At 50.1% G+C, this 20548-nt stretch overlaps 1 protein-coding gene across 1 annotated transcript in view; it reads right to left on the bottom strand.

The window, feature by feature from the left end:
* Positions 1 to 7115: 7115 nt before the first annotated feature.
* Positions 7116 to 20548, bottom strand: part of ENO1 (enolase 1, (alpha)) — a 13715-nt gene continuing 282 nt past the window's right edge. Inside the window, exons 2-12 of the mRNA XM_010849933.1 lie at positions 18358 to 18451; positions 15735 to 15830; positions 14375 to 14433; positions 12938 to 13007; positions 12348 to 12481; positions 11742 to 11964; positions 10318 to 10515; positions 9517 to 9718; positions 9016 to 9124; positions 8753 to 8811; positions 7116 to 7540 (exon numbers count right to left, since the gene is read on the bottom strand). Coding sequence (XP_010848235.1) covers positions 7471 to 7540; positions 8753 to 8811; positions 9016 to 9124; positions 9517 to 9718; positions 10318 to 10515; positions 11742 to 11964; positions 12348 to 12481; positions 12938 to 13007; positions 14375 to 14433; positions 15735 to 15830; positions 18358 to 18442 — 1305 coding nt within the window. The 5' untranslated portion in view covers positions 18443 to 18451 and the 3' untranslated portion in view covers positions 7116 to 7470. The remainder of the gene's footprint in view (positions 7541 to 8752; positions 8812 to 9015; positions 9125 to 9516; positions 9719 to 10317; positions 10516 to 11741; positions 11965 to 12347; positions 12482 to 12937; positions 13008 to 14374; positions 14434 to 15734; positions 15831 to 18357; positions 18452 to 20548) is intronic.

The following is a 20548-nucleotide window of genomic DNA, read 5'->3' as shown; positions in this document are numbered from 1 at the left end:
CCAATGCATGAAAGTGAAAAGTGAAAGGGAAGTCGCTCAGTCATGTCTGACTCTTCGGGACCCCATGGGCTGCAGCCTACCAGGCTCCTCTGTCCATGGGATTTTCCAGGCGAAAGTACTAGGGAAATCCAAATCAAAACCTCAGTTAGATACCACTTCTCATCTACTGGAATGGCCAAAATTTAAAAAAAAATTTTTTTTAAAGGGAAGTAAGTGTTGATAACAATGTGGAGAAATTGGAACCTTCATACATTACTGGTAGGAATGTAAAATGGCACAACTGCTGTGGAAAATGGTTTAGTAGTTCCCCAAAAAGTTAAACATAGAATTACCGTACAACCCAGCAATTCTACTGCTAGGTATCCATCCATACACCAAAGAATTGAAAACAGGGACTAAAACAGTTACCTGTACATCCATGTCCATGGAAGCATTACTCACAAAGCCAAAATGGAGAAACCACCCAAATGTCTATTAATGAAGTAATGGATATATGTGGTATATCTATAAAATGTAACATTATTCAGCCATAAAAAGGAAGGAAGTATTGACACTGGCTTCAACATGTATAAACCTTTAAAACGTTACACCAGGGGAACTTCCCTGATGTTCTAGTCATTAAGAACCCGCATGCCAATGCAGGGACATGAGTTCGATCCCTGGTCTGGAAAGATCCTATGTGACTCAGGGCAACGAAGCCCATGTGTGACAATACTGAGCCTGTGATCTGCAACAAGAGGAGCCACCACAGTGAGAAGCCCACGCACCACAACTAGAGAGTAACCCCTGCTCACCACAGCTAGAAAAAGCCCACGTGTGGCAACAAAGACCCAACTCAGCCAAACATAAATTAAAAATTTTTTAATTATTTTAAAAGACCATTATCTTAAAGAAAAAAAAGATGACTATTATATGAGTCCCTTCCCTGGTGGCTCAGATGGTAAAGAATCTGCCTGCAATGTAGGAGACCCAGGTTCGATCCCTAGGGAAAATCCTCTGGAGTAGGAAATGACAACGCACTCCAGTATTATTGCCTGGAGAATCCCATGGACAGAATAGCTTGGCGGGCTAGGTCCATGGGGTCCCAAAGAGTCGGACACGACTGAAGTGACTTAAGCGATGCAAACTTTGAATGTACTTAATGCCCCTGAATTGTACACTTGACAGTGGTTAAAATGCTAAATTTTGCTATGTGTATTTTGCCACACACACAGAAAAGATGAGGCATTGTCTTTCACAGTAACTGTCCATAAGAGCATCAGGGATCCTATAGAAGGATGGAGAGTCTGGGGAGCCTGCTCCCCGCAAGAATGTGCAGTCAGGGTGGCAGTCTGGTGGCCAAAAGAGGGAGCTGAAAGGTGACTGTCATCAGTTGGAGCCAGTCTCAGAAGTGGCATCTGTGTGACAGTGATGTTGGAGGGTTTTAATTGCTCCTGAATTAATGTGCTTATTCCTCACCCCTGGGGCGCCTGGGTTTAATTACTGTCTTAGGTCACATATGCAAATGAGTCTGCTATCATTCCTGGTCCCCATGGATGGCAGCCCTGATTACCAGCCCTCACGCTTTGCAGTGAGATGGGCAGGAAGAAGGGGGGGATGCCACTGGCCAGGCTGGCCTCCCCCTTAGAGCTGATGAGCAGAATCGGATAAAGTGGTACCCTGCCTGCCCCATTTATGGGTCTTTGTGAGCTGACAAGTTCAAGGTTGTGTCTGGGGAGTTGTTGCTACCTGAAGGCACCGGGAGATTGCTTGTCAACAGCAGAGGAGCCCTGGAGGACCTAAACCCCCAGGGCTCCTGGGGACAGAGGATTCTTACAGGAAAGGAATGGCACTGGGAAGATGTCAGCCTGCAGAAGAGACCATGGACCCGGAGTGGCAGATTCAAAAGCAGCTGCCTTCGGGAGACAATGGCCAGGGACTTCCCTGGTGGTCCGATAGTTAAGACTCCAGCCTTCCACTGCAGGGGACACAGGTTTGATCCCTGGTCAAGAAACTAAGATCCCACATGCTGCGCAGTGAAGTCAAAAAAAGGAAGATGGCCAACTGCTGCCTTCTAGGAATGTGGGCCCGGTGTTGTCAAGTTTTAATGTCTAATGTCAATCCATTAGAACCCAGAAATTGGAATTTTTACAAGAAATCTGTTTTAGATTCTTGACAACTAATTTGAATTTAAAAAGCACTAGGCTGCCTGCTTTTTGGGGTGGGAGTTAATTGGGAAGGGGCTCAAGGAACTCTTGGGGTGTTGGGAATGGTCTGTCATGGAGCAGTGCTGGTTACCGGGTGCGTTTTTTAAAACCCACCAGACTGTACACTTGACAGGTTCGTGTGGACTTCCCTGGTGTCCAGTGGCTAAGACCCCACGCTCCCAATGCAGGGCACCCTGGTTTCATTCCTGGTTGGGGAACTAGATCCTACACGCCACAACAAAGACCCAGAGCAGCAAATAAATATTCAAAAAAACAACCACAGTAAAACAACAGGTACCTGTGACTGAAGGTAAATCACACCTCAGGGAATTTGGCTCAGTGGGTCCCCATACTTCTCTAGGGTTGCTATGAACTTGCTGCTCTAAACCCTGCCCCTGTTTTGTTCAGTCACGGCCACAGGTGCTTTCTAGCTCTCAAGAGCTCCTTCTCCTTTCCCTATGCCCTGGACCTCTTCCTTTGTTGTTCATGGACTGCAGCATGCCAGGCTTTCCCCATGTACCTCTTCCTACATAAGTGTATCAGCATTTGATGGTCTAATTCATTCTATTCTGGGTGGGAGGCTAAGTTGATGAGACCATTTCTTTTTTAAAATTAATTTTTATTGGAGTATGTGTACGTGCATGCCAAGTCACTTCAGTCTTGTCCGACTCTGCAACCCCATGGACTATAGCCTGCCAGGCTCCTCTGTCCATGGGGATTCTCCAGGCAAGAATACTGGAGTGGGTTGCCATGCCCTCCTCCAGGGCATCTTTCCAACCCAGATATGGAACATGAGTCCCTCAGGTCTCTGGCCCTGGTAGGTGGGTTCTTAACCAGCTAAGCCATCAGGAAATCTGCTTTATAAACTTGCGTTAGTTTCTACAGTACAGCAAAAGGAATCAGCTATATGTATATATGTTCCCTCTTTCTTGGATTTCCTTCCCATTTAGGTCACCACAGAGCGGTGAGAAGAGTTCCCTGAGCTACACCGTCATCTCTAACTAGTTATCTCCTCTATGTACAGTATCTGTAGTGGACATGGCCATCCCAATCTCCAGATTCATCCCCCCCACCATGTGACCATTTATAGTACTTACTCTGTGTGTGACCATTTGGCAGGGGTCTCCAACCCTCAAAACAGATCAATACTGGTCCATGGACCTGTTAGGAACCAGGCTCCACAGCAAGAGTTGAGCTGGTGAAGCTTCATCTGCTGTTCCCCATCGCTTGGATTACCGCCTGAACCATCATCCCCTAGTCCCAGCGCCAGTCCATGGAAAAACTGTCTTCCATGAAACCAGTCCCCGGGGCCAAACTACGTAGAGAGCTGATTCGACATGGAATTCTTAGTCAAGAAGCAGGCTCTTGTCCAGGCTGCTGCTGCTGCTGTTGCTAAGTTGCTTCAGTCATGTCCAACTCTGTGAGACCCCATAGACAGCAGCCTACCAGGCTCCGCAGTCCCTCAGATTCTCCAAGCAAGAGCACTGGAGTGGGTTGCCATTTCCTTCTCCAATGCATGAAAGGGAAAAGTGAAAGTGAAGTCGCTCAGTCGTGTCCGACTCTTCGAGAACCCTTGGACTGCAGCCTATCAGGCTCCTCCGTCCATGGGATTTTCCAGGCAAGAGTACTGGAATGGGTTGCCATTGCCTTCTCTGCCTGTCCAGGCTTCCTCCCTGTAAATGGCTCCACTTGCAGTTCTGGGACCTGTGTTGACTGCCTTCAGCTGCCGTCTTCCAGTCTCAGCTGCATTCATTAAAATAAAATTACTGGGGCCGGAGGCACAGAGCATTGCCAGGCTCAGAGCTGTATACTGGAGTCAGCTAGGGAACTTCTGTTTAACACTGAGCCTCTGGTTTCCGCTCTGAGGTTCTGATTTACTTGGTCTGGGAGGCGGGGGGAGGGGGTGCTTCCCTCCCAGTGGTTACGATTCTGCCTTCTAGTGCAGGGGGTGCGGGCTTGATCCCTGTTCTGGAAACTAAGGCTCCCACATGATGCAGGGTATGGCCAAAACTTTAAAAGCTTCTGAGACTCTAGTGAGTGAAAAGTCGCTCAGTTGTGTCTGACTCTTTGCTGTATCAATTCAGTTCAGTTCAGTCGCTCAGTTGTGTCTGACTTTTTGTGACCCCATGGACTGCAGCACGCCAGGCCTCCCTGTCCATCACCAACTCCCGGAGTTTACTCAAACTCATGTCTGTTGAGTTCATGATCTGAGCCACAGTCAGCTCCCAGTCTTGTTTTTGCTGACTGTATAGAGCTTCTCTATCTTTGGCTGCAAAGAATATAATCAGTCTGATTTCAGTATTGACCACCTGGTGATGTCCATGTGTAGTCTTGTGTTGTTGGAAGAGGTTAGGGTTAGGGTTAGAGAAGGCAATGGCACCCCACTCCAGTACTCTTGCCTGGAAAATCCCATGGACAGAGGAGCCTGGTAGGCTGCAGCCCATGGGGTCGCGAAGAGTCGGACACGACTGAAGTGATTTAGCAGCAGTAGCAGCAGCAGGGTTAGGGTTATAGTCCATGGAATTCTTCAGGCCAGAGTACTGGAGTGGGTAGCCTTTCCCTTCTCCAGGGGATCTTCCCAACCCAGGGATCGAACCCAGGTCTCCAGCACTGCACTCAGTTGAGTGCACCAGGGAAGCCACCAGGGATCGAACTGGGGCCTCCTGCATTGCAGGCAGAGTCTTAAACAGCTGAGCCACCAGGGAGACTCTAAGCTGTGGCCAGCTGAAGTTTGCAAACTACACTGCTTCAAATTTTCAGTTGTTTTGTTGCAGGGATCAAGACAATCACAGGTGAAAAACCAATGTTTGTATTACAAGGTTAACATTAAAAAAGAAAACACAGAACACAAGTCCAGAGACTACTAACAAGAGCTACCAGAGATGTTTACTTCAAAAACACTTGGAAACTTAGAATCAGCGTTGCTTGTCCTGCTTCAGTCAGAATGCCCAGGAAAAGGCTGATGGTTTGTATTTCTTCCTGGCTTACTCCTGCCCATCCGTGTCAGCAACATGCTGTTTCTGCTGGGTGAAAAACTGTCAACCGTCCCCAGGGGCTCAGCATCCCCAGGGCCAGTGAGACCCCAGTAGCCTTCCTTCTGGGTGGAACAGATCTGAAAGGGCTCCTATCTATCCTTTAACCTGAGTGACGAATGCCTTTAATTGCTGATCAGAAAATGGGCTTTTCCTGAAGGCTCCTGAAATGCAGGAGACAGAGATGCAGGTTCGATTGCTGGGTCAGGAAGATCCACTGGAGGAGGAAACGGTAACCCACTTCAGTATTCTTGCCTGGGAAATTCCATGGACAGAGGAGGCTGGCAGGCTTCAACTCAAAGACAGTCAGGCACGACTGAGCGACTAAGCATGGGAAATGCTGACATGCAACTAAAATTAGCCATCTAAGTTTGGATGAACAGTCCAGGCAGACTGTCAGGCCTCATTCCTTGTAGAATCAGTTTTCAGATGGGAACCAGTCATGCAAAGCTGGGATTAGTTAGTGGTTTTGGCTGTACACAGGAGGGTTGCACCACATTAGGTGAAGTAGGGTCTTCTTATCTGGAGATGAAGTATGGCTTCAGACATTTGTGTGTGGTTGCCAAGTTCACAAGGGGTGGTGGCTGTGATAAGATAGGAGTCCTGCTATTCAAATATTAACCTAGGTATTACTGTGAAGCTATTCTGCAGATATAATTCAAACCACTCACTGTTGACTCTGAACAAGGAATTTTCTTGGATGATCTGGGTGGGCCTGAATCAGGTGAAAGTTCCTAAAGCAGGGTTTACACAAGAGAGGAGTTTCACCTGAACGTGGAGTTTTCCTGATCACCCTCCCTTCTAACTGGCCAGCCTATGGACTCTCTGTCATGCCCCACAATCACAGGAGCCAATTCCTTGTGATGCATCTCAATATTGTGTATGTATCTTCTACTTGGAGAAGGAAATGGCAACCCACTCCAGTATTCTTGCCTGGAGAATTCCATGGACAGAAGAGCCTGGTGAGGCTACAGTCCATGGGGTCACAGTCAGACAAGATTGAGTGACAATCTTCTCCTGGTTCTGCTTCTTGGGTTAAACAGATAGAGATGAGCAATGAACAAGACTGTCCACAAGGGGGCCTCGCCGGGTTCAGTTCAGTCGTGTTTGACTTTGCAACCCCAGCACACTCGGCCTCCCTGTCCATCACCAACTCCCAGAGTTTACTCTGGTGATCCCCTTCTCCTCCTGCCTTCAATCTTTCCCAGCATCAGGGTCTTTTCAATGAATCAGTTCTTTGTATCAAGTCAGCATCAGTCCTTCCAATGAATATTCAGGACTGATTTCCTTTAGGATGGACTTGTTGGCTCTCCTTGCAATGCAAGGGACTCTTGCCGGGTATTAAAACACAATTCAAGGGATTTTTATCAAATCAGGGGAAGAAAACAAAACACTAGTAGAACACCAGACCTCAAGGGGCAGAGGGCAGAGAAGCCACAGTATTTTCACCTCTTGCTGGTGCTCATTCATTACTCCAGACAGTGCTTTCTGCAATGCCAGCACTTCATACCTGCAGTACCCAAGGCAGTGGGTATCAGCGACATGGAGCTTCTGAGCACTTGAGATCAGGCAGATGAAAATAAGGAATGAAGTAAATTTTAACTTATTTAGCCTCTTTTGAGGTACCCTGTGAGAGCTCTGCATTTTTCTCTCCCCAACAAGCTTGGTCCTGAAGTCAGGCCCTGCCTCCTGGCACTGGCCCAGCCTCTGCTGCAGGGCACAGGTTGACCCCCTGTCACTTTTTCCCCAGCATCCCCTCCCCAAGGACTTATACAACATCCTCCACAAACTCCTGTTCCTTCTACCCTGACACAAAGCCTCTGGTTCTTGTAGAGGTGCTTCCTGAATATCCAAGATGTGAGGACAGGCTCAGACACCACTTCATACACACAGGGCATATATATACGGGTCACTCAGGCCTTTTTATTTTGCACATGAACCCACTGGACACCTCAGAGATGACAACCTAGATACATGTGGCTCTGGATACTTGGTGGGAGCGAGGTGAGAAGAACAATGATTTGGGCCAAGTACGTGATTACAGAGCTAGGGTTTCCAGCAGGGCTCCAGATGGTCAGGCATGGCTTCTGTAGCAGGTCTAAGGAAGCAGCGGGGACGTCACAGGACGAGGAGAGGGCAGGTAACTACCAGAGGCCCCTGTGGGCATCAGCGGGGGCCTCACACTGCTCGGTGACATCAGATGCAGGTCTAAGGAGCCAACGAGTGACTGCAGGGGCTCGCCCACCCACAGCTTACTTGGCGAGCGGGTTTCTGAAGCTCCTGCCGGCAAACTTGGCCTTGCTGCCCAGTTCCTCTTCAATTCTTAGGAAGCAGAAAGAGAGATGGGGAGAGAAAGACAGATGTCAAACTTCAATGCAATAAATTTTCCCACCCAGAGAGGTCGTCAAGGACACACTTCTTGCTAGGAACTTGGGGACTCAACCCTCGCTCAGTCTGCCCGACTAATCCCTAAATTTGAGCTTCTTGGAGACACCAGGAATAGAACATCTGGGCTCTCCTCATGCACCTGTTCTCCTTCCTGCCCTGCCTTCCTAATATAAATGGTAGGACTGTGACTTCTTAGAATACTTAAAAAAGAAAAAGAAAAAAGATTTTTAAAATGAAAGGATAACCCAGTTTCTTGAACTAATAAGTGGTACAGGGCAAAAAGGCGGGGGCACTTATCAGTGTGAACTTTGTTTGGATCCTGATGTCAAAAAAAAAAGTCACTTAGCGACGAGAGAGGAGACAGGCTAGATGAACAGACCCAATGTTGACACTAAGAAATTACCACTAATCGTGGGAACCATCATGGTAGAGTGGTTATGTTAAAAAACAAAAGTAAGGCTTTATCTGAAATATACACAAGTGAAATCACAAAATACCTGGAATTTGCTTTAAGATTCTCAGAAAAGGGTGTAGAGACAAAACACGGAGGAATACGAACAGCGGGTGCATGCACGTGATGGAGAGGAAGTACGGTCTATTATTCACTTATATTTTATATGTTTGGCATTTTCCAGGAGAAAGTTTTAAAGATGGGGTAATGTGGGAGGACTTAAGAAACAGATGTTCCTTTTCCCTTCAAGACTGGAAGAAAAGAACAGAAGAGCAGGTCACCCTGTGTTTAAAGGCAAAGCTTCTCAAGGACAGAAAGGGGAGAGACTAGAGTGTCCGAAGGAGCTGAACATTGGAAACCCTGCCGTTTGCCCTTCAGCAACTTTTCTTTCTTTCTCTGAGCTCTGTTATCCTGTTCACAAAACAAGGCTGGAGAGTCAGAGAATCACTAAGGCCTCCTTGTAGCTCCCCCAAATTCTAGGTTGCAATTGTCCAGAGGGGAGCAGTTCCCTCTCCCACCAGGAGCCACCAGGCAGTCGTGCGGAGCAGGCCCGATCCAGGGCAGGGCTATCAGGTGCCTGACTGGCCCCAACCTACCACCACTGGGGCCAGGGCGCCTGACCCACCTCGTACCGCAGAGCACAGACGGGCTCCTCCTGGGGACCAAACCCACACTCAGCGTGGGCAGCTTCTTACCTGAGGATCTGGTTGTACTTGGCCAAGCGCTCGGATCGGCAAGGGGCACCAGTCTTGATCTGGAAGGAGAAAACCAAGGCCACAGCTGCTTACAGTGGACACTGAATCCTCTCGGAAGCTTTGGGCAAGGGGAGGGTGCCAGGCGTAGAGACAGCAAGGCCTTAAGGAGGCTCTCTGGCCTGGGAAGGGGGGAAGGAGGCGCCCAGGACTCCGTTCTCTCCACCCCCACCCCAGATCTGTGTTCGTGTCAGGGAGCTCCTTACCTGCCCCGTGCACAGCCCCACCACCAGGTCAGCAATGAAGGTGTCCTCAGTCTCCCCGGAGCGATGAGACACCATGACGCCCCACCCGTTGGACTGGGCCAGCTTGCACCTAGGAGCCAGAGAAAACCAGATTGGCATGGCTCCACGGCTCAGGCACTGCAGCCCCTCCCGAGCCCTCAACTGCTGGGACGAGGATAACCTTCAACCTCCCCTAAAGGCCCAAGGACGTTCTCTGCCCTGTAGTCACATTTGGAAACCTAGTGGGTTTAGCCTCCTCGAGAGAGAGGTGTGTGTGTGCCGACTTTCTCCATGTGAGATGGAATCTTGAGTGCACGGTCATCCAGCGGTCAGGACCAGGCCACAGCTGCCAAATGTCCCGGTCCCCTGGGGGCCATCACTAACTTTAAATGCCACCAGGAGTTCCAACCAGGAGCCCCCTCCCCACCACCAGGTTCAGGCCCCTCTCTTCACAACAGCTGCCCCTGGAGGGAGGGCACTCACGCCTGCAGGGACTCGGTCACAGAGCCAATCTGGTTCACTTTCAGCAGGAGGCAGTTGCACGATTTCTCGCTCACGGCCTTGGCGATCCGCTTGGGGTTGGTCACCGTGAGGTCATCCCCCACCACCTGGATCCCTGCGCTGGCAGTGAACTTCTGCCAAGCTTCCCAGTCATCCTGGTCGAAGGGGTCCTCGATAGACACCACTGCGGACAGTAGAGTGTATTTCATCAGGGTGGCCTCCCAGGCTGCTGACCAGCAACACCACTGGAGCCCCACCTCCCCCGAACTGAGGCTCACCTGGCCTCACCCTTCCCACCTGCAGACAGCCTGTCCCTAAAGCAAGTCCTGGAAGGAGTCCGCCCTACCCAGCCCTCCTGTGACAGGGAGCACAGTAATTGCAATGCTGAAATCCCATGGTCGTGGAGGCAGAAAACCTGCTGCCCAAGGGGTTCTCAGTTTAGTGCCACCGAGAGTAAGAACAGGGCTGAGGACCCAGAGGGGTGATACTGGGGTGCGCGTCCCAGCCCCATCTCCACCAAGGCGCTCAACGCTAGACACGGGCACTCAGGCCCTGCCTGGTGTGAACACCTGTGCCACTGTTGGCCAAGCGCCCCTGGGCAAGTGCTAACCCACTCTCTGCCTCAGTGTCCCCTCTCCCGTGTGCAGGAGTGCCCGGCAGTCTTTGCCTCACATCTGCTTATTCAGGAGGCTGTTGTGACAGCGACACAGGCGCTCACACCATGTCGCCACTGCGGGGGCGCTACCCGCCACTCACACCCGCAGATGCCCTGGGAACACTCACCTGGGTAGTCCCTGATGAAGGACTTGTACAGGTTGGCCAGCTCGTCGGGTGTGATGTACCTGCTGGGGTCATCGGGCGACTTGAAGTCCAGGTCATACTTGCCCGACCTGTAGAACTCAGAGGCAGCTACGTCCATGCCGATGACGACCTTGTCGCTGTAGCCAGCCTTGCCGATGGCATTCTTCAGCAGCTCCAGGGCTGGAAAGAGATGGTGGTGACGAATTTGGAGACCAGGCCAGCTCTGCCCAGTGGGAACCATAACATAGGGAGGATAAGGTGCTCTGGCCCCAACCACCAGTATCAAGATTCCAGGAACCTTTTTATGTTCTGGGGCAAGAAACCTTTGCTCAGGGCCACAAGTGCATGGCCAAGTTGGAAACTGACTCTCAGAGGCTTTTTCACTGACAAACGCTCCCAAATTTAGCACCAAAGAACAGCTGTGCTGGCCAAGATACAGTTACAGTGACCAGCTGAGATCAGCTGTCCCGAAGAACGGGCTTTAAATAGAGCCAAGACAGAGGATAAGATGATTAGACAGCATCACCGACTAAATGGACATGAATCTGAGCAAACTCCAGGAGAGGGTGAAGGACAGGAACCCTGGCATGCTGTAGTCCACGGGATTGAAAAGAGTCAAGACACGATTTAAGTGACTGAACAACAAGGCTGCGATCCAAGAGGGAGCCCAGTGGACTGACAGGGAACCCCACGCTGTGGCTCTGCTATCCAGGTCCAGGCTTAGGGTCAGCCTCACTCAGGAGCACTGCCTATAGGGAAACTGACCAAGACACTGGCTACTGTTGCACAGCAAAGGTGCCCAAGATTCAAACCACGTGAAACGGCTGGGTTTTTATAAGTTATAATAGTTGAATGTCAGCTATTGTGTATGATTCACCCAAAGGTCAGGATGGACCTTTCCTTCCACTAACCATCCCTTAAGCCCATGAAATATGCTTGCAACCCTAACCTTTTCTTCTAAAACAGAAAACTCAGCCATGAATTCTTCTCCTAAGACTTCTGTATCCTCTATTCAACTCTCACATTTAATTCTGCATCTAAGGATTCAAAGTGAAACAAAGCATGTGCGGCATTACTGCGGCTGAATGACCTGAAACCTCAGCATGCCAGTATCCTTAAACAGGGAGCAGGCTGCACACTTTTGCCATCGCTGGGGAGCAAGGATGGTAGGAGAACAAACTGCTTCTCGAGCCCACTGACAGCCCAGTTTAAGCAAATCATCGGGCCATTCAGAAGTCAAATTAATAAGAAAACCTCTTTTTTTTTTTTTTAAAGGAAGTGCTAGTTTCTTAAATCACAAAGGGTTTTGCGATTTGGTACTTGATGAATGGAAGGTGGAAAAGGCAGACTGGGGGTCGGGAGGGGCACCGCGGTGCCCAGGGTGGGGGCTCCCCTGGAGCCACTACCTTCTTTGTTCTCCAGGATGTTGGGGGCAAAGCCGCCCTCATCTCCCACGTTGGTGGCATCCTTCCCATATTTCTCCTTGATGACATTCTTCAGGTTGTGGTAAACCTCTGCTCCGATGCGCATGGCCTCCCGGAAGTTTTCGGCCCCAACAGGAAGGATCATAAACTCCTGCATGGCCAGCTTGTTGCCAGCATGAGAGCCACCGTTGATGACATTGAAAGCCTGTGGGGAGAGAGGAGTATAGCTCCCGGCCCGGAGGGTCTCCCTGCCCCCAGCAGACCCACAATGCCCGGCTCCCGCATGGAGCCCATGCATCAGTGCACTGCGGCCAGCACCACAGGTGCACACAATCCAACAAGACAAGTATAGAGTGCCTCTCCCATCGACAATTAAGGAGATGCGTGCAGGGCAGCCGGGTCACCGCTCAAGGTCACTGTCAGCCGGCACTGGCAGAGGTGTCTGCAGCCGAGACCCGCAGAGCCTGCTCGTACCCTCGTGCTGGAGGGTCACATATGGATGAACTGGAGAGGCGGGAGGTCTCAGGTCCCCCTGAGAAAGCAAACACTCCCTCCTCTGCACACGGGAAGCTCAAACCAGCTACTCACCGGAACTGGCAGGATGACCTCAGCATTGCCAGCCAAGTCGGCAATGTGGCGGTAGAGGGGCACCCCCTTCTCCACAGCACCAGCCTTGCAGACAGCCAGGGACACGCCCAGGATGGCGTTCGCACCAAACTTGGCTGGAACAGAACAGAGTTAAATGAAGGTATGTCTTACCCACCAGCCTTCCTCCAGCTGGCATTCCCGCCTGGACCACCACTGTGTGAGCCCTGGATTGTATTCTGAACCTCTTCATCTCTGTCACACCAGAAATACAACAGCCTTCTTCCCACATACATTCATCTGCTCTTCACCCAAAGAGAAAGCCCTTTCTTTGGTCTACGGAACTCTAGCAAGTTCCGCAAATTGCTAGACTACCTAAAGCACAGGCCTCTTCTGAGTAACCCTCCACACCTGCTGCTGTCAGCTGGCTGTACTCCTGATATTTAAAAATGTAATTTATGAACGCGAGGCAAGGACCACAGCTATCTGGTCACATAACTCATCGTTAGGGACATGACCTCTCCCCAAGGGACTTCAAGAGTCTTCAGGAGAAGCCACGACCATCCTGCAAAGGTTCCCCTTGGGCCACTCACACTTATTTTCTGTGCCATCCATCTCTATCATCAGCTTGTCGATCTTCTCCTGCTCCACGACGTTCAGCTTCTGCAGGGAGAAGGGAGGGTGAGCTGCTTGGACGGAATGGTGCTTCTACCCGCACGCCCTGGGCCCTCCTGTCACAGAGCCACCAGCCCTGGGAACCGTGCAAAGCCCAGGTCGGTTCTGTGCTTATCCATGTCAGGAGAAAACAGGGAGACACAATACTGCCCTTCACAGGCTGTAAGAGCATCACGTAATTCTCCCAGCATTTTGACTTTGGGGGCTGTAAAACAGCAGAACTCACTGTTCTTTATTTGAAGCACTGTGCTCACCAAAGTCAGTTTCTGCTGTCACTCAGCTGTCCTCAATGAGGACGTCTGAGTATCTGATGGTAGGTAGTCCACAAGGCCAAAATAAAAAAATAATAATAATCTTTATTTAATGTTTTACACCAGGTTGTGTGCAGCATGTGGGATCTTAGTTCCCTGACCAGGGATCAAACCTAGGTCCCCTGCATTGGGAGTGTGGAGTCTTAATCACTGGACTGCCAGGGAAATCCCCAAAATGTTTGATAACTGACCAAAATGAATACTTTTTGTGAGAGCTATAAAGTAACCAAATTGGCATCTTAAAAACTGGCTCAAAGTAATGAAATAAAAGTCAACATTACTTTAAAAACTTCACAACAGCAAATTATTTATCATCTTTCTTGTGTGTGGAGGGGGCCGGGAGGCTGGGACGGCAGAGCAGTGATGGAAACTCTGCCTGGGGACCAATCCCCAGGTAAGCTGGGAATAGAACCAGCAGAGGTGCCACTTGCCATGGGCACAGAGTGGAGCTAGGAGAGGGACCACACCAAGGAGGACCCATGAGGCCAGGCTAGGCCATAGGAATCTGGGAGGGAGGGGCTGGAGGGAGGATAAAAGCGACAAAAAAGTAGCTGAGCAGGTTGGGCTGTGAGGTCCCCAGCCCCACTTCCTCTACAGCAGCTCTACTTATATCTGTTTGCCATATTGAGGCTCCAAATAGGATTTTATTTAACAAGAGTTCTGCTGTTTAAACATATAATTCCACAGCTCATGAAAAAAACCAGTCAGTCGCCACTAAATGGGTACTACATTCAACATCCCTGGGAGCCACCCTTAAAATCTGGATCTTAACTCCCCAGAGGTCTAGATCATTGCTGGGAAACATCAAGGCTCTTGGAGCCTCCTGTCCCTCGGATCCAGTTCCATGCTCTGTTAGACATGGCCACACAGGCAGAGGGCAGGTCAGCAAAGGCCAAGTAATTCGCATGCACGACAGGGAAGCCCACCAGCTTCTTTAGCTCTCAGAATAAGCTCTTCTGTAAACAGGAAAGCCCCCCGGCCTGGACTGGGCGGCAGCGCTCTGATAGCATTAATATACATTAGTCATCAGGAGGCGGGTCCTACCTTGCTAACCAGGGCAGGCGCAATAGTTTTATTGATGTGCTCAACAGCCTTTGAGACACCTAGAAGGAATAATCAAATCAAATTACCGACGCTGATGAGAGGCTTGAGCAGCACTGCTGGAGAACCGCTCACCATATTCACCCAGGTATTCAGAGCCCACCAGAGACCTTCAATGGGACCCCTGGCCCTCTCCTCCCGGAATCGGAGGGCTTTCTGGCCCAGTCTGAGTGCTCTTACCTAGGACCCCCAGGGGTTAGAGCCACACACAGAGCCGCCAAACAGTGTCTGGAGGGAGGTTAGTTGGCAAGACCATGCACTGGACAGGCCAGCTGCAGAGGCTAAAGGACGCCCCGTGTATTACCTGTGTGCACAAGGCTGGCGCCAGGAACTCGTTAATATACTTAACGGGTCTGGAGACACCTGACCAGCAGAGATTGACAGAGAAGGAAAAAAGAAAGACTCAGAAGAGAACAGGTTTGTGAAGGGCGCTGAGTGAGAAAAAGAGAGGAAACAGGAAGGTGGGGAGAAGGCAGTGGGGACCATGCATTCGGCCTCATCCTAACTGGGGTGGGGCGCGGTCCTCCTGCCTTGGGCAGGAGTCCACCTGGGCTGCCAGCGAGACCCCTCAGGAGAGCTCTTTACAGAAGCTGCCCCCCTGCAGTGGAGCCGCCGTGACCCTGGCCCTGTGTCCCCTTCAACCTGACCTCACTCGCTGCTGCCCCTCCGATGCAGTGTCCCTGGACCATTTTCCTCATCTCCCTCCCCTGGAAGGCTGGCAGCCAACTCGTGCCCTCCATCTCCTTACAGTGTGGCCCTTGGGAGGGCCATGAACCATGACACAGCCTGTGCTCCGGCCTTCTCTCCAGAACCAATTCGCATGCCCGGGGTGACACTGCTCCATGGAGAGTGCAGTCCAGCCCTGTCTGCTTTTCTGTGACCTGGCCTCTGCCAGAGAGACAACGACTGCTCTATCCATGATGAGTCGGAAGCCTCCACCCCGAGACCACACCCCAGCAAGAGGCCAGCCGGCCGGGAAGGCCCTCAGAGCCCTCCTGGAGGACGAGAGGCTTCTCCTGAGGACTAGCTAACGTGTCTTCTTCTCCCTCGTTCCCTGGCCCAACCAGGAGTTCTTCACAGACTGGAGACAAATCGCAGGAGAAAGAAGAGTGAAAGCGCCTGCCCTGGGTTACAGGCTCAGGGACCCTGGCATCAGTCAGCCAGCTCTCTCCCCCTTGGGCGGTACACATGCTCGCCGTCCACACCCTGGGCCAAATCAGAGGTCTTCTGCCCCCAGATGCGAGCTGCAGGGAGGAGGGAGGCCATGGCCGCCAGGGCTGAGCCGGCCTGGGTCTGTGCTCACCTTTCCCCATGTAGCGCGTCTTATCATTGTCCCGGAGCTCCAGGGCCTCATAGATTCCAGTTGAGGCGCCACTGGGCACAGCAGCTCTGAAGAGACCTGGATGTTGAGAGAGGGAGGGGGGGAAATGTTTACTAATGATTAAGCAATAGCTCTCAGATCCCTCCCGGCACAGAGGGCATCTGCCCTCAGAAAATGGTCACTTCCTCCCAACATCAGGGAGACTCAAGATGGCTGTTCCTCCGGCCTCCCGTGCTTTTATGACTTTATACCGAAGACCCTACAGCAGAGCTGATGAATCTCTCTAGTTTAAAGATAAAGGTCTAGAGCAGAGCTTCTCCAGATTTAACATGCGCACACAGCACCTGTGGGTTAAAATGCAGATCCTGAGACATGACAGGACATTTGAGTCCGCATCTCTGAAAGCTCCCAGGTGGTGCCCTGCTGCTGGCCCATGGACCACCCCCAGCCACACAGTCCAACAGAAGCACCATAAATCCACTTGCGGGATTTGTCATGTTCTAGAAGCTAGTAACCCATGGAAACACCAAGCTATTTTAGACAGTCTGGTTAGAGAGCACTGTTGCTAAGCTTCCCTTAGACAACTGAGATCGCGTTGCTAGCTTTCAAGTTTGGAAGGCTCAAGAGGAATCTCTACAGCTCATGTGCCTCAGCTTAGGCAGCAGTGAATGCTATTTGGAGGTTCTCTGCCTAACAGGACAGGCTGGAAGAGAAAAGGAATAAGGACAACAAAGGCGCAGAGTTAATGACACTAGAACCCAATCCAGTCCTGCAGATACAGAAGCCAGCCGCCTGGCTAAGCCTAGACTGTGGAGCAGAAAGTGGCAGCTGTCCTTGGAGGACAGACGGGGTCAGGAAAGGTACTGCAGAGATCCAGTTACACGGGGCAGACAGGGTTAGGGGAGCAGGAAGTGCAGGCAGCCTTCTTGAAACTGTCAGGGATTTCCCCTCTGAGAACTGGCGGGTGCGGGGATGTGAAGGCAACTCAACTGAAGAGGAAAAGACCAACCAAGTATCTCAGTCACACTTGGTTACATGCTTGTGTCACCACATGACTGTGTGAGCAGAGGGCCACATGTTCTTCTTTGTATCCAGCCCCTAGGTTTCTCTGTATCCATCAGCCCTGGACGAGGAGAAGACACGATGGAAGTAAGAGTGATTCTACGGTCAGCTATGTACTTTGGCTGATAACGAGTCAGTGCAGCCTTGACTCTAACAAAGGTTAGTCTAGGTGAAGAAGGTCAACTATGGATTTGGGGTGATAACGTGTCAATGCAGGTTTGACTCTACTGCTCAGGTGAGAGTGTTGATGGTGGGGATGGGGGATAGATGGGAACACTCTACTTTCCACTTGATTTTGCTGCAAACCTAAAACTGGCCTGAAAAATAAATTCTAAGAAAGAAAGATATGATGAAAGGTTCTTAACAAATTTATGATTTCCTGGCCTTTTTATTCTTCCTGAAAATGATTAAAACACAAAAGAGAAAGTCCCATTCATTTAAATGTTAAAAGACATTAATTTTAGTCATTTTAAAGAGTTTCAAAGAAAATGCCTCCTTCTCAACAATCTTTTAGCACCCTGGGTCTTTTTTCCTTGTTCAAAGTCCGTTAATTTCCAAGTGGAAAGTTCCACTCTCTAAGTGAGCCAATCTCATAAACTGAAAGGAAATTCTTGCAATCTTCTGAGAATCCACAAGGCACATGCCTAGCAGCAATGGTGTTCTCATGGCAACCCCCACAGTAACCACAGGTAGACTTCTGCTGGATGAATCTAGACTTGAGGAGCCTTCACTTTCTGGGCAAGGGGGAAGGCAGGACAGGAAGGGATGGGCTGGAGGTTCCTCTGCCAGGCCTGTGATTCAGACCATGACTCAGCTCTGTCTGGCAGGTCTGTGCTCGGCACCACTGGGTGCCTCTCTGCCTGAAGCTCCCTTTCCAACTTCATGCACTTGGGCCATTTAGAAAATGGCTGAGATGTTGCTGGAGGTAACACAGGGGCTAGGGTTAGATTTTCTTAAAGTAAAAAAGATTAAGGAGGGAACATTTTAAGGGGGTCCCATTCTATTCTTTTCGAATGCGGGCAAATTCTTCCTATGTGGACTTATAGTGAGGTAAAAATACCAGCCTCTGGAATGTCCCAACACCCCCAAGTAAAAACTGTCCCTGATCCTCTAAGAGTGATTTCTGGAAGCCGAGATAAGAGCGCTATATATACCCTTATACTCCCCCTAATCTCTTTCCTTTTCAAGGAAGATCCATCCTACCACACCGTGCCTACTTATTTGGTCACAACAAGCTGTGAGGCAAACGAGTGACGCGCCCTTTTAGGGACAAGGTATCACCTTACCTCCCTACCTCAGTGATCTAGGAGCTGACCTGCGCGGTGCTCTAAATACCAAGAAGCACAAGGGCCTCTTGCCTCCCAGCCTCGGAGCACAGCCTACCAGCACCACAGCCTACCAGCACCACAGCCTACCAGCACGTGTAGATCAGAAAGAAAGGCTTTCCAGACCACAGGCTGTTTCTCGCCTAAGGCTCTGTCATTTGAAGCTTTAAAAAATGGAATGTGGTACAAGGGACTATAGCAACAAAGGTGGCACATACCTTTCGCGGTGAAGAGATCAACCTCAACGGTGGGATTCCCACGAGAGTCAAAGATCTCTCTGGCGTGGACCTTCAGGATGGACATGGTGACTTTCTGCAGGGAAACACAGTTCACGTTTTCCATGAACCATAACGAAACCTCAGCTCATTATTCACGGGGTCACATCTGAGGATTCCTAGACTAGCAAGAGTTTGCATATAACTAAAAATTAATGTAGGAAGGGTGACTAGAAAATGCCTGCTGGAAAGCAGTGGGAATTGTTCCTAAAAAGTAGGCGGGGGGCAGCTCTGAAAGGCCCTACTAACTCAGGGCTGGTCCTGCAAGCAAAGAAAGCCTGACCACATGTGTGCTGGTGGGATTGAAAAAAAATAAACTACAGGAGGAAAATCTGGTTTGTAGTGGAACAGTGAATTAAAAGCTGGAAACACAATTCATCAGGTAACTTGAGGCATCAGGAGGCTCTTTAACGGGTTGATATAGGATAATCAGAAATTATGAGTTTGGAAGGGAGGAGTGAGCTTCTTGGTCGGTGTGCTGTGAGCTTTGCCAATTTCTGAGCCTTTCAAACCTCACAGTGCTTGGGTTTTCAGCATGACAGGGCACAAAAATAACGTTATCTAATTAGTGTTTCTTTCAGTGGGCATTTCACCCCAACTAAAAATCTTAATTATGAAAATCACGAATTGTACCTAGAGAAACGATTTTTTTGAGCACCAGGATATGCCAAGTGAAGAAGTTTCCTTTGAAAACACCTTAAAAAAAGGTGGGGGTTGCAGCTACAAAGAGTAAATATCAAAAGCTAAAAAAAAAAAAAAAAAAGTCCCCCTTTTCTTGCTTTCCCTCCCAGGGGATCTCCAAGGAATAAACTAATTGAACATCTTTTAAGACAGAGGTGGACATCTAATCACTGTTCAAAAGCCATTATCTAACTGGGCCCTCCTCCAGTTATCTTCTCTGGAATGTTCTGAAGCAGCAAATGGCATCTTTTTAAGTTTCAAAATTAGACATGAAGTCACGTGCGTGGCTTTGTCTTTGTAACAATGGAGTTTTTATTCATTAGCCAATAAAAAGACAAAAAGGCAAATTTGCTTAAATTTTTTCTCATTTTAAAATTCTAGTTAACTTTGGGGTTTGGGCAATCATACCTGTGTAACATTTATCACTGCCAAAAAGTTCCCTTAGGCCATCCCCAGTCACTGTCCCCTCATCCTCAGGCCACCACTGATTTACTTTACAGTTTTTAGATACACTTTTAAACACATATTCATTTCACTACCTCATCACACCGTTGTAAGATTTCATTTTTGGTTTCCTTTTAGTGATATAAGAGAAAGTAATCAACTTATTTCATGATGTAAAAATAAAGTTCAACTTATCTTTAAATTGTATAGAAAAACTTTTCTCCCAAGTTATTAAAATGCTATGAGCACACAGAGAGAGGAAGGTGTGTCTGACTGGGAGCCTGCACGTCTTTTTATCGGTCTAGACTGAACCCCGGACCAGAGGCAGCCTGGGCAGACAGGGCAGCCGGGGCCTACACGTGCCCCGGAAGCAGGTCAGTCGGCTGCCCACACCGCTCAAGGGGAAGACCACACTGCAGAGGAAGCAGCGAACAAGATTTCGTAAAATACATCCTTTTTATGTCAGATCAGGGGTTGACTGTTGGTGGCCAGCCTGGGGAGCCGAGAGCGGCTCGTGCCCGACCTGGGTGAGGTCGCCAGAAGGGCTTCCCAATGACTCCCCGGCTCCGCTGCAGTCTCTTCCAGGACAAGCGCCTTCTAAACCCACATTAGTCCCTGCTCATTCCGGAGCAGCGACGGGCTGGACACCTAGGCGCCAGGCCGGGGGCCACCAGCGGGAGGCAGGGGCGCGGGGCCCGGAGGGGGAAGTTGCAGCTTCGCGGGAATCTCTCCTTTCTCGGCCTCTTTGTCCATTTTCGTAAGGGCCTGGCTTTAATGAGCACGCAGGTTGGACCTGGAGCACTTCCCAAACCTTCCACCCTCGCCGCCTGCTGTCTTGGTGACTGCGTGTTGTACCCCTGATCTCCCGGGACAGTTACGCGGGCCCGTAACCCGTTAATCTCAGGCTAAGCTGCACTTTCCCCTCCGGAGAAACCGGGCGCGGTGCCCCAGCGTCGAGCAGGGACTCTGGCCAGGGAGGCCAGTCGCGAGGGTGGACCCACCCCTTCCC

This window comes from Bison bison, unplaced genomic scaffold (genome assembly GCF_000754665.1).
Source record: "Bison bison bison isolate TAMUID 2011002044 unplaced genomic scaffold, Bison_UMD1.0 scf7180017864289, whole genome shotgun sequence".
Lineage (NCBI taxonomy): Eukaryota > Metazoa > Chordata > Mammalia > Artiodactyla > Bovidae > Bison > Bison bison.
The sequence above is the reverse complement of the archived record's forward strand: the minus strand, read 5'-3'. Positions and strand labels throughout refer to the sequence as shown.